General features: G+C 41.3%; 1 protein-coding gene across 4 annotated transcripts in view; it reads left to right on the top strand.

Annotated features, from left to right (window-relative positions):
* Positions 1–1,537: 1,537 nt before the first annotated feature.
* Positions 1,538–12,545, top strand: part of SHROOM2 (shroom family member 2) — a 180,439-nt gene continuing 169,431 nt past the window's right edge. For all 4 annotated transcript variants that reach the window (XM_067553010.1, XM_067553007.1, XM_067553008.1 and 1 more), the window contains exon 1: positions 1,538–1,862. In XM_067553010.1, coding sequence (XP_067409111.1) covers positions 1,632–1,862 — 231 coding nt within the window. In that variant the 5' untranslated portion in view covers positions 1,538–1,631. The remainder of the gene's footprint in view (positions 1,863–12,545) is intronic.

Genomic DNA, 12,545 nt, shown 5'->3' on the forward strand with positions numbered 1-12,545 from the left:
TATTTATATTCCAAATGGATTTATTTGATGATATGGTAAAAATGAGAGAGTACGCAATTTTTCAGTAAGAGCGCGCTGTGACACGTTCGTATGTTTATGTCTGATTTTGTAAGCAAGTAGTTTTAAAGTGAGGTGAAACCTGAGGGTCTGGAAAACAAAACAAAAGGGGGGTACAGTAGTCCGGAAGGGGGTCCTGATTGGGGCTTTGGCTGCTTGCTCCTAGCTGCCCCCCAATACATATAATTATCAACTGGAGGGGGGCCCTGGAGCAAGTAGCCAAAGCCTGTAGGTATCTGGGCAGCCACCTTGGCAAGCAAGGGCCAGCTCCTGGGTGCCCAAGGGAATTTTGCCACTGGCTTCTCCTCAGGCAGGAGTGAGCCCCGCCCCTGCGCGTCTCCCTGGCTGCCGCTAGAGGGGCTGTGAGGGCGGAGGACGGGCAGAGCCTGGCCAGCTGCCCGAGGCGAGGCTCCGCCCTCCGCCAGGTAGGGGATTAGTTGTTCCCGGGCGGGGGGGGGCAGCGCGGGGCGGAGACAGAGACGGGCTGGCGTGAGGAGAGCGAGCCTCGCGCCGCCCCTCGCCCGGGGCAGGGCGCTGCTCACCCGGCTTTGCGGAGCCGACCCCGCCCGGCCGCAGCCCCCTGCGCACAAAGGCGTTAACCCTTCCCTCCCCGCACCCCAGCGCAAGAGCCGCGGGCGCAGCCTCCCAGACCCCCCGGGCACCAGGCAGCGCTGAGTGGCTGCTGCTACCCCCCCCCCCCCGCTGCTTTGGGGGAGCGGCGGGTGCAGCAGCAGCCGCTGCGGGCGGCCCACGGTCATGGCTGGTTGCCCAGCGGACCCTGCCGCTACGCCCGGCCGGGGATGAGACCTGGGGTAGCGGCGGGGCTCCTGCAGCCAGGCGGGCGCTGCCATCCCCGCGTGCGGCCCGGCTGCTCCCCCTTCGTGCACCTGGGGAGGCCAGGGGCCCACCGCTGACCCTCGCTCCCTGCCCGGGGAAGAGGAAGCGCTGCCGCCTCGCCCTGCCTTTGTTTCAGCCCCTGCCTCCACCCGCCCCGCCCCCCGCTGGTGTGAGCGCCCGGGTCACCCCCAGCAGCCTCCCCTTGTTTCTATAGAGGGGTGTGTGTGTGTGTGTGTGTGGGGGGGGGGTTGTGACTTTGCTCCCCTGTTCTGCAGTTGTTGCGCCTCCGCACAGACGCACACATAAACACAAACACACACACGGCCCGGGGTGATCGCTGCTGAACTCTGCCTGCCTGGGGGCTGCCAGCAAGTGTCCACAAGTTAGGGCACAGACAGAGCTGTTTCGCAAACCACCCCCCCTCCTCCTCCATCCAGCCGGCTCTTCCCCTTTGCTTTTGGCCTCCCCCCACCCTTGCTTGCAACGCTCAGAAACTGGATCCAGGAGGCGGCGGCGAGGGGAGCGTGCATGCAGCGGCAGGGGGTGGATTATTTATTGCTCGGAGCAATTTGCTCCCCACCCCCTTGGGACCACGCTTGGAACTGCTGTTAGGTATGTGGTTCCTAGGTCAGCCGCAGCGCGCTGGATCCGGCTAGGAAGACGCTGGGACGGGAGCCTGCCTGGCAAAGTTGCGGCGGCTGCAGCAGCAGCAGCGGCGGCGGCGGCTCAGAAGCGCCATGGAGAATGTGGAGCTCCGAGGCGGCGGAGCCGAGAGATTCCCAGACAAAGATCCCCGGCTGAACGCAACGATGTTTGTGGATCAGGGGCAGATGATGATGATGATGGTGGTGGAGCAGAGGGGCGGGGATGGGTACAAACTGGTGGAAGTGTCGCTGACTGGAGGGGCTCCTTGGGGGTTCACCTTGAAAGGAGGAAGAGAGCATGGGGAGCCTCTCATCATCACTAAGGTAAGATATCTTCACAGGAGAATGAGGGCTGTTAAGTGGCACGTCTCCCCCCGCCCCCCGATTTTTCTTATCTTTCGTTGTATGTAATCTCTCCTCTCCCCCACCCCTCAGGTTATCTCTATAGTAGTTACACTACCCAAACAATGGGCTGGCATAATGAATGACACTCCCGGGAAAACTAATTGGGGATTTCTTGTATCGATCCTTTTCTGGAAACAGTAGAAATCTCTTAACCAAGCTCCTGCTACCATGGTGAGACTTGGACGCCGGAAAGTTGCTTGACCATTTTGAGAGAAGTGCATCACAAAAATATGTGGCTTGTAATTTTTTGTTGTTGCTTTTAGTAGTAATATGAATTGGCGTGCCTGTGAATTTAAGGGGGATCTTTCTCGGGTGGAGTTCTCTTTGGTGGAAGACATTAGTCTGTTGCTCGTGGTTCCGGCTTGATCGCATCATGGGTTCACAATTTCCTTAAACTTCTAATAGTTCCTTGTCCAACTGGTACAGTTCCCCTATCTCTCTCCCCACTAGTGCTGTTTCTTGTCTCATTTCTCCTCTTTAGCACTGGCCTGCACCTGTAATAGAAGAACAACGTTGAAGGGAGGGGGGGAGAGGGCGAGGGAGGATGTAAATAAACAAAGCAATAAACTATTAGGCTGTCATGTTATTTTGCTTGTTGGAAAAGTAAACCTGGGTGCACATGTGCTTTAGCTATATTTCCATAGCTTTAGTTTATTTATTACTTATTTAATTTTTATAGCGAATTATTTAATTCTGTCAGAACACTACAATACTCTTAAATTATATATATCAATACTGCTACTATGTATATTGGACAGGATTTTGTTTGACCTATCATTGCACCTTCATGCATGTTCACAGAAACGGTTCTTTCTGTTAAACCTATTTATAAGGATGTACATAATAGCTGTTTTTTGGCTACAGCATGTCAGTTTTACAACTTTAAACATGTTTTTGGTTTAAACTTCTAGAAAAGGGTTTGTTGCATTTTATTCTTCCCATCCAAAAACCTTTCAAATCATTCTGAGTCCAATCATCGAAATGTTGAGAAAGTTAGTGGAATGAAGGAACATTTTTTTCCACCATCCATAAAAGAAATTCCTTCAAGTTTTTATATTATTGTATGAAAGTTCTGACACCAGCCTGGAAAATTCAAAGTAAAGGCTCTGAATGCTGAGTTTTCCCTGGGGATTTTGTTAATTTCACAAAATATTTATTTGGCATAGTATTTTTAATCTGATTTAAAACAAAAGTTCTTGTGGAAAGTGATTAAACATGTTGTTTGAGAGAAAGAAAAGACTCTTGGGTAAAACTGTTAAGTATGTGTATGTTGTTTCACTATTATATATAATGTATATTTCAGTGTATTAGCCACACTTTACTTACTTGACAAGGGTGCATTGTTATGTGTTTTCTAAGAAGCTGACAATTGTGGTATATATTATGACCCAAGCATTCCCTCATGTTTTCTTAAACAAAACAAATAACTACATCAGGGTCTCACTGCTGGTTTAAAAAGACAGTTGTCTTGTTATGCAAACAAAAAACAAAAACAGACCCTTAGTGTTTGTGCACTACTTAAAAAAAAAATCAAAATAGCCAGAAAATATTTTTTCTGAAACTTTGGTATGGGAGAAATATAACTCTTGGCCTGCCAGCTCCAGGGACATTTGCCTGTCCCTATTTTACAAATATAAAAGGAATGTGAGAAGTCAGCAAATCAGTGAACATTCAGAGTAAGACATTTTTTGTTTTTATTGTCATATTACGCAGGTTTTTTCTCTCTCTGGGTTCCCAAATTATGTATTCTGGATTTCCCAAGATAGGTCTTATCTAAACAGATATGAATTTTTCTGTATCCCCCCCACTCCCTTTCAAGGTAGGTATCCACTTTAGAAGATACTTCCCACAGAAGTGTGATTTTTCTATCATCTGTGTACCTGCCCTCCAACTATGTACCCTGAGTTTTAGGGCCTAAGAACTCAGAAATTTCAGGATCCCAAAGAGGAGGTGGATTTTTTGCCTATATTTGATTATGATACGTGGCCACTGAAGTAGTTCCTATTCTGAAAATTTTCACATTGTGCTACAGACAAGGGCATGACCCTGCAAAGATGCCCTTCCATAACTTTGCTCATGTAATAAGACAGTTCTCAGAAGCAAAGATCCATACCTGCTTAAGCGTTTGGAGTCTTTGCATGTCCCAAGCTTTTGGTGTTTGAGAACCAAGAATGACCAGACTTTCATGGCAGTTGCACTCACATATCTTATGGAAGAATTTTGTGGCCTAAATCCCTGCATCCTGTTTATCCTTACCATACACAGGACTACTACTACATAAAGGGACGCTGTTGGCTTAAAAATCACACCTCTGTCTGAAAAGTAGCACCTATAGCTGAACAAGATTAAAAATAGGATTTTTATTTTTTTTTTTAAACAAAACCCCACAGAAAGGAGTAGGATGATTCTCGGGCAAGGGTAATTTCTAAAACTCCTGATTTTCTTTTTAAATTGACTAAATTTCAAGTTAACAATGTTGTTTTAATCTTTCTAGCTACCAGAATTCACTGAGGGAAAGGCATGCTAAACTGAAGGAAAATCTATGTTTAAATCTCAGCAGGGAGATAAGCATGTGTTACATAAGCATTGGAATGTTGGGTGCAGGAAGTGTTTTACTCATCCAGCATGGAAAGAAAGGTCAAACTAGAGTCACCTTTCTAATACCCAATAATAGTAGTAATAGAGTATCCCACGTAATTGGGTGGTTAAGATGGTTCATTTCAATATTTCTCCTTACCCTGCAACTGAAACAAAAGACTTAAAATTCTACCTACCTACTTCAGGAACATACTTCTGTCTAAGTTCACCCATCACATAGTTTTTTTGTTTTTGTTTTTGGATGCAATGAACATGAAGAAAAATGGTACATGATACAGCTTGTTCAGGCCTTGAACATAGTTGGTCTTCTGAAACTCACCCCACCCATATGCAACTGCATTGTTGATTAATACCGAAATATATTTTTTCAATGTCTATTGGTTTTAGTATCCTTATTTGACAATAAAATCTTCCACAAAGAAAAATAAGGGATTTTCATTCTGGTTTTGCAAATCTGTACATTAAAAAGTAATAGCGTTGTGCTTTGTATTTCTTCCAGAGCTCTGCGTGTGTCTTCTAAAGCATTTAAAAAACTTGTTCAAAAGACAACTTATTTTGCCTAATATGGTAACTTTAAACTTTGGGGGAGGGGATTGACTTTTTTATAGCAACTTGCAGAATCTCTACTTTACCTGGACCATCAGTCTCTGTATTGGTATGACTTTTAACTACCTCACTTTCTTTTATAAAAGCAGCAAGCAAACTCTGAATTGGGATGTCTTGTTTGTTTAATAAGGAAAACCTTAATATTGTCATGGGTGAACCTTTAAAAAAATCTCTTTATTGACAGCTAGCTAGCTTACTTTAAATATATAGTTAACTTTCTCTTTTAAAATGTCTTTTTGATAACATGCAGAAAATTTACCTGTCATTACCCGGTTTTGTTGTGGGGGATGGGTAGATGGTATCAATATGGAATTCAGTTCATTTGCAATACTAACAGCATGTAAAGAATCAGAAATCATCCTGGAATTAACCTGATCAAGATAACTTTACTAATAATGTATGTGAAACATTTGCAGTGTATGCTAAGAGAGTTTGATGCAGTGTAATGCTGATACTACTTAAAATAATTGCTTTAACAAGTGCCTACAGCCGTACCTCCTCAAGCTATGATCTCATTACAAGCTAATCAAGGTTCGGCTTGGTTGACATTTGGATGAGAGACCTCCAAGTGAAACCTGGGTTGTTGCAAGAAGTGTGGCTGATTCAGTATGTGAAACTCTTTCCTCTGAATCAGAGATGAATCAAAGCCCCAGCTGTAGTTGCCACCTTTCAGATCAGAAGCAAATTCAGAGTCCAGACTACTTCTTTCCATTCAAAATTCCACAATACTTTTCGAATGGTAGTGCATGTCTGGGGTTTTGTCTTTTTCTGTGTTTGTATAGTGCTTTGTACAAAGGGGTTCATGACTGGAGCTCCCAAGTGCTAGGAAAATACAAATAATAAGTTTAATGGGCAAATTGTAATGAGGATATCTACATTTGATGTAAAATTCCTCTGTTCTAACTAGATATAGTATTCTCCCATACTTTTTGGCTCAAATTATTACCTAGAACTATTTCATTTCAAAAGTAGCTGTATTTCAGCAGTAGGGAAGTGACTGCTGTTTTTAAAGAATTTTTTAGTGTTATGGCATTACAGACATGATATAAATGTAAATAATTACTATTTGTTTAATAGTTCAAGTATATCTAACTTTTAAAAAATATTCAATGGCTGTCCGTTTGTATAGAAATCTGTAGGGAGACTTTTCTGTGTTTTTTTTTTTTTTTAAATACTTGAGCAATCTTTTCATCATTTTGTACAAATTAGTAATTTGACAGACTGGCTAAATGGCTTTCATTGACACTACAGCTAGGTAAAAAGATAAAGAATATATATGCAAAGGATTTGGCTTGGTTGATTTTGTTTTTTTCATATATGTATATAACTTTAAAAAAATTTAATCCTGTCAGCTGACATTAGGATACTGAAGTTTTCTTGTTTTTGTGAGTTCTAGCATGCATGTGTCTTCTGGAAAAGAGAGAGCAAGACCCTGTTGTCCTATCTTTATGCTGTATTGGACCACTGTCTGTTGGTAAAATAAACAAGATTTCGAGTTACACAGAGCTCTTTTTTTTTTTTTTTCCCTAACGGTGTTGTTTCTCTTAATGAAGGCTTTTTGTTGAAACAAACATTTACCAGTAATACTTTTCCAAAATAAAGTGCAGATTTGTTAGTAACTATAAATCTAACTCTACATTCATAGGTGAAATGCTGCATTAGCACAGAAAAAGGACCAGTAAAGTAAATAGCTGATTCACAGGTTGTTAATATTGTGCTTCAGCACAAGTAGCACAGAGTTCAGTATGCTTTCTAGCTAGTGAATCTTCCATTCTTTGTTAATGGAGATGCATAGCTTCAAACCACATCCTCCTAATGATAGTCAACAGCTGTACTGTTCATTTACATAACCTCATCTCTAGGAAAAAGCAGTAAACTTTAAAAACTAATAGTTGAATCCATGGAATCACACCTGAAATACTTCATGCCTCATAGTTCTCTTTAAACCCTTTATATTTGGGAATGGTACTATCTAAATCAAACTTTCTTTAAGACACTATTTTTGTGTGTATTGCTCTCCAATTTTACAGCAATTTTTGGGATTATTTACATGTTAGAATGAAGATTCTGTATATGGACAAAATAGTAGATTGTTGTGGGGTGTGGGTTGTTTTTCTAGCTGTTTTTCTCAGCAGGCAGAAGTTTGCCATCTTAGAGGTTTAGGCTGCGTTTACACTACAGTTTGTCAGCATAACTTAAGTTGCTTTGGGGTGTGAATAAACCCATAACTTAAGTTGCTTTGGGGTGTGAATAAACCACCTCGTTGAGCGACATAAGTTACATTGACGTAAGTGCTTCTACCATTTTATTATGCCAGTGGGAGAGCTCTCTCCTGTTGGCATAGAGCAGGGGTCAGTAACCTACAGCACGCATGCTGAAAGTGGCATGCATGCCGACTTTGAGTGGCATGGGGCGCCCTGGCTGGAACCGCGCCACTCCGTGTTCCCCGCCGACACTACTGCTGGCACAGCCCTTTGTTAAGGTTGCCGACCCCTGGCATAGAGGGTCTTCACCAGAGATGCTGCAGCGGCGCAGGTGCATCAGTGCAGCTGTGCCACTGCAGCGCTGTACGTGTAGACGTGCCCTTCGAGAGACAAGAAGGGTGAGAGATCTTTTTATTGGACCAAGTTCTGTTGGTAAAAGAGACAAGATTTTGAGCTACACAGAGCTCTTCTTTACTGTGCTTTTTCTCTTAAGCCTGTCTGGTATGGCTTGCCCCAGGATCTACCCATTTTATTGTTCTTCAGATCCCTCCTTAAAACTCTCCTTTGCTGTGATGCCTACAAAAAGCTCCACAGTGGTTAGGCTGCTGGTTTGCTGAGACCACTGCCTATCATGCTGACCAATATTGTCTCACTGTTCCCTTGTATTCCTCCATCTGTCTATATCTGTCTGTTGTCTCTTGTCTGATACTTATATTGTAAGCTCTTTGGACAGAAACTGTCTTTGATCTGTGTTCATACAGTGCCTAGCACAATGGGCTCCTAGTGCTATAGTAATAGTGTAATAAAGGGGATTCCACAGCATGAAAGGGAAAGCGATGCAAGTGAATACAGTTTTGGGCTGTATTCACTTTTTGTTCTCTGCCCCCTGTGGGTTGGGCTCAGAGAATCTGGAAAAGATGAGTTGGCTCCCCTGTCCTTCTCTAGGATCCCCATTGGTACTTCAGGTAAGGGAGAAGCATAATAATGCCACATTGAAATTCTCTCTTCTGTGAAGGTTCCCACACAGACGAGTGCAGAATGTCTTATGTTAAGTAGAATGAGTGTTTGGTTTGTCTATCCGCAGTCTCATTTAAACAGCACTGCCTTGATTTACTAGCAAAGGCTTTCTTACCTTAATGTCTAGAACAGCTATGGCACCCCTAGAAACTTTTCCAGTTTCTATGTCTTGTCATGTATGAAACTGATGGTGAAAACTTAACTAGAAATTCATTATAGTTCTTCAAACTGTGCCAACAGCAGGACTGAGATAAGAGAGAATGAATAAAATTGCTTGCGACTTTCAGGAATCCGTGTTTAAGCTTGGCTCAGAAGAGACACTACAAATTCCCTTTTCTCAGAAGTTCCAGCATTCTGCTGTCAAGATGTGTCCTTGAACTGGTGTGCATGTAGTTTTATAAACTGTGTGTGTGATACTGAAACAATACTTAATATTTCTTTTGCCTTAGCACATATATCACTGTTTTTAAATGTGTGAAAAAATCCAATCTGTCACTAGCAAAATGCAACCCTTTTGGATATACTAGCTTTTGTTGCCTTGCTTTCCTCCTCCCTCTACACTCAGTGCACTCACAGTTATGTGGCCTGATAGATCACTAGTTCTTTAAAATAAATACGCAATCAATCAAATAAAAATACCAAGGTAGCTGGGGAATTAGCCACCCAGTTCCCACTTATAGGAATTGTGTGCTTAAATCCCCTAGTCAGCTTTGAACATATCAGTTGATTATTTTAGTTCTCTATCAACATAATAAAAATAGTTTTGTCTTGTGTCTGTTGCCACTATTTTAACAAATGTATCATGTTACGGTAGTGGTACTAGTTACAGACAGAACAAAAATTAAAAAACCAACAGCTTTTTGGTAACCTACTGCTTTACAGGGTTGCTAAAATATGTTGTTAACTAACTGAGTATTGTGTATGTGCGTGCATTTATTTATTTTTTTTGTAGAGCTTGGGTGGGTCAGTTATATTTGTGTCTTTGCAATTCGTTGTGTGTTTGCCACTTCAGCTGTATGTGTTTAAAAGGTGGGTGTGGGAAAGAACAAGAAAATGGGAAGTGAAATTTAGTCATGAACAGATTAGAAGGATATAACCAGCTTGTTGTCATTGCACCAGTATTACCTCACTCCTTTTGAGTTCTCTCAGCAAGTCATCAGGTCCTTTTCTATGTATTCTTGTTCTTTTTGCTAAGGTGTGCTTTGTGTCATCATGCACGTGACCCTAGCTCCATGGCTTATTCATTAAAGAAACTTGAGACAGGCCCTAGCAGTTGAGCAGAACTGTTACTCATTGTACACTTCATGATCTATGCAGTTTTGTTAACATTTTATTAAAAGATACCAGGTAAAAACAATAGCTGAATTGACTTCATTTATTCATGAATTTGTGTGATGCTTGGTAGGTGTTTAATTCATATCAAAGTGGTCTTGTTATCAGTCTTTTGAGCCAGTTTTTGATTTGGGATTGTGGATGAGATGGGGGTCCATGTGGAATATGTTGGGTAGAATCCTGTCCCTACTGAGGCCTGTGAGAATTTTTGCCATTAATTTCAATGTCAGAATTTTATCCCATTGTTTCTGTAAAAAAGTTTGCAGTCTTTTTAAAGTTACATGAAAGATTATGAATTGTGATTGGATCTTGAAAGGGTAGTAGTACCATTGTGGTGGGTTGTCAGTTCTGGAAGGAACTAAATTCCTATTAGCAGAACTTTCATCAAAAACCAACAAAGTTCAATATAGTGAACAGCCTCAAAAAGAGGAGGCTTTTTATAATGGGTTATTGAAGGTGGTTTGGCAAGAAATGAGGACGAGGGAAGGTTTGTGAAATAGATATTTTGAATTTTTTTCAACTTTTGAAATTTTGTCAGTTTTGAAATTCAGAAAAATTTGGTAAAACTTGTACAGCAGATTAGTGAAAGAAAAGTAAGTACATAAAATTAGCCAAACGTTGTCTTTGAAAGCAAGTTTATTTTCTCTCTTCCTACACTATAATTTTTAAGTAAAGATTTTTTAAAAATTCAAAACTCTATATTTATTGTTAATGTGTTCAAAAAAGAATTTAGTGTAAGTTTCTGAATTGTATTTCAGCTTTGGTCATCAGTTTAACTGGATAAGATATTAGCATTTTGCATGAAAACCATAGTTACAGTTTTCCCCATCAGTATTCAACCACAGTATCTGTCCTCTACACCTAGATTAACCAGAAAAATTTTGTTTAAAAAACCCAGGTTAGGTTGGAAGTAGAAGGCAAAGGTAGAAGAGTAGTTTGTGGAGGGAATCAGAAAAAATGGGGAAAAGCCATTAATATGTTTCATCAGACTCGGAAAAGTAAGGTACAGTAGAAAGAGAGCCTGATTACCCAAAACTGTATAATCCCACTGTTTCTCCAGTAAATGGCAGAAAAGCAAAGGGGAGTTTAAATAGAAGTAGGCACATAAATAAAAAATAAAATAAATAATAAAATAAAACTATAAATGTCTGTATAAGAATGTGTAAAGTTTAAAAGCAAACACACCATGAACTAGGACAAGCATTTCTGAAACCTGATGATACCTGACAAAATTCAATGAGAATCAATAAAACACTGGATATATATATTATATGAAAGGGATGGATTAGGTTACAAACCTGGAGTAGATTTATATTGAAGAGAGTCCATGGAAACACATGAGAAAAAACTTTTTATTGGAGAGGAACATATGGGAAAATCGATAGTGATACAAATCCCAAGTCTTAGGAACACATATACTGTTATTTCACTATATAATGTTTATTATTTCCTCTTCCTCAATACCTTTTTCTGCCTCTTCTACTTTTCCCTAAAGTCTCTTTATCTCCACCTCATAATTTTCTAAACTAGCTTTTTTAACCTGTCCTACCTACTTATTCATGCCCATCCACTCAAACATAAGGCTTGAATATTTTGACAGATGTATAATAGTCTGATGATTGAACATACTAACGAAAGACCACGTTGAAAGCTGGAAAGAGGCGCAGGCTTCGACGGCAATGCCCAGCAAAGCAAATACCTTTCAATTGCCTGTTGTTGAGAAGGGAGAAGTAGGGGGAAGGTGTGAGGATTTCTGTTAGAGTGCTGACCCTGGACCTTGCTTAGGACTCCAGATTTTGTGTCAGCCTTTGACTAGTAGCAGTCTGATAAATTGAAGCCTTCTCTTCCCAGTTTTCTTTGTGCACATGCACACCCTCATCCCCCTGGATTCTGAAAGAGAGCTGGAGCATTATTTCATTTTTCCTTCTACCTTAGAGCCCCCAACAGTGGGTGGATTGGTGAGTCTCTGCTACTCTACCCCTTTATCAGACTTCTGTTTGCTATGATGAGAAGGTATTCCCACTATTCTGTCTCTCTCTCTCTCTCTCTCTGAGCCTCAATTTTGAATCCTCCTCCCTAGAGACAGGGACCAGGACCATCTTTTTGTTATGTTTGTTGGCTCCCAAGTACTATGGTAATACGAATAGTAGCAATAGTGAGACTCTCCATAGGCTCATTGCTCTTCCAGCAGCAGCATAGAAATTTACCTGATTCTTGTCAGTTTCACTGTTGCCCACAGGATTCTGAACAGCTGCAATTATCATTTATCTACACATTATCAAAACCCTGATTTAGCAGCAGAAGCCCGGAGCTGCCTGCGGAGTCAGGCAGACATCACTGCATCAGTTACATTTGGCTCATAATTGCAAGAGGTTAATTGTGCAACCATATGTGCTAGAGACCTGATTATTTTTAAGAGAAAGCTCTGATTTGGTGAAGATTGGCAGCACATGTCCTCATTCTGCATTGTATTTTTAGGGAGGTGGGGGTATCCAAGCCGCAGTGATGATTTTTAAAATAAAATCTTAGCCTCCCTAAATTGTGCATGGTTTTAAAATACTCTGCTTCTTTCTTTTTGGAAAGGTAGGTTCTGACTCATTCCAGATCCTGGTTCTAAATCTTCTGTTCTGCAGCCTGTAGTACATTCAGTCTGGGATGGATTGCTTGTTATACTGAACTCTGAATGATCCAAGTAAGAAAGTATTTTTTGAATGGAAGAGAAGAATTGGGTTGTTTGTAAATGAAAATGTAGTACCCACTGCTATTCTAAAGATTACAACTGTCACTGTTCTTTGCCACTCTAGAGGAAAACCAGGTTGTCTTAAACCCTTGTAAAGGGATTTTG

The sequence above is a fragment of the Emydura macquarii genome, unplaced genomic scaffold (genome assembly GCF_026122565.2).
Source record: "Emydura macquarii macquarii isolate MOO-44397 ecotype Brisbane River unplaced genomic scaffold, CSIRO-AGI_Emac_v2 contig_1424, whole genome shotgun sequence".
NCBI lineage: Eukaryota > Metazoa > Chordata > Testudines > Chelidae > Emydura > Emydura macquarii.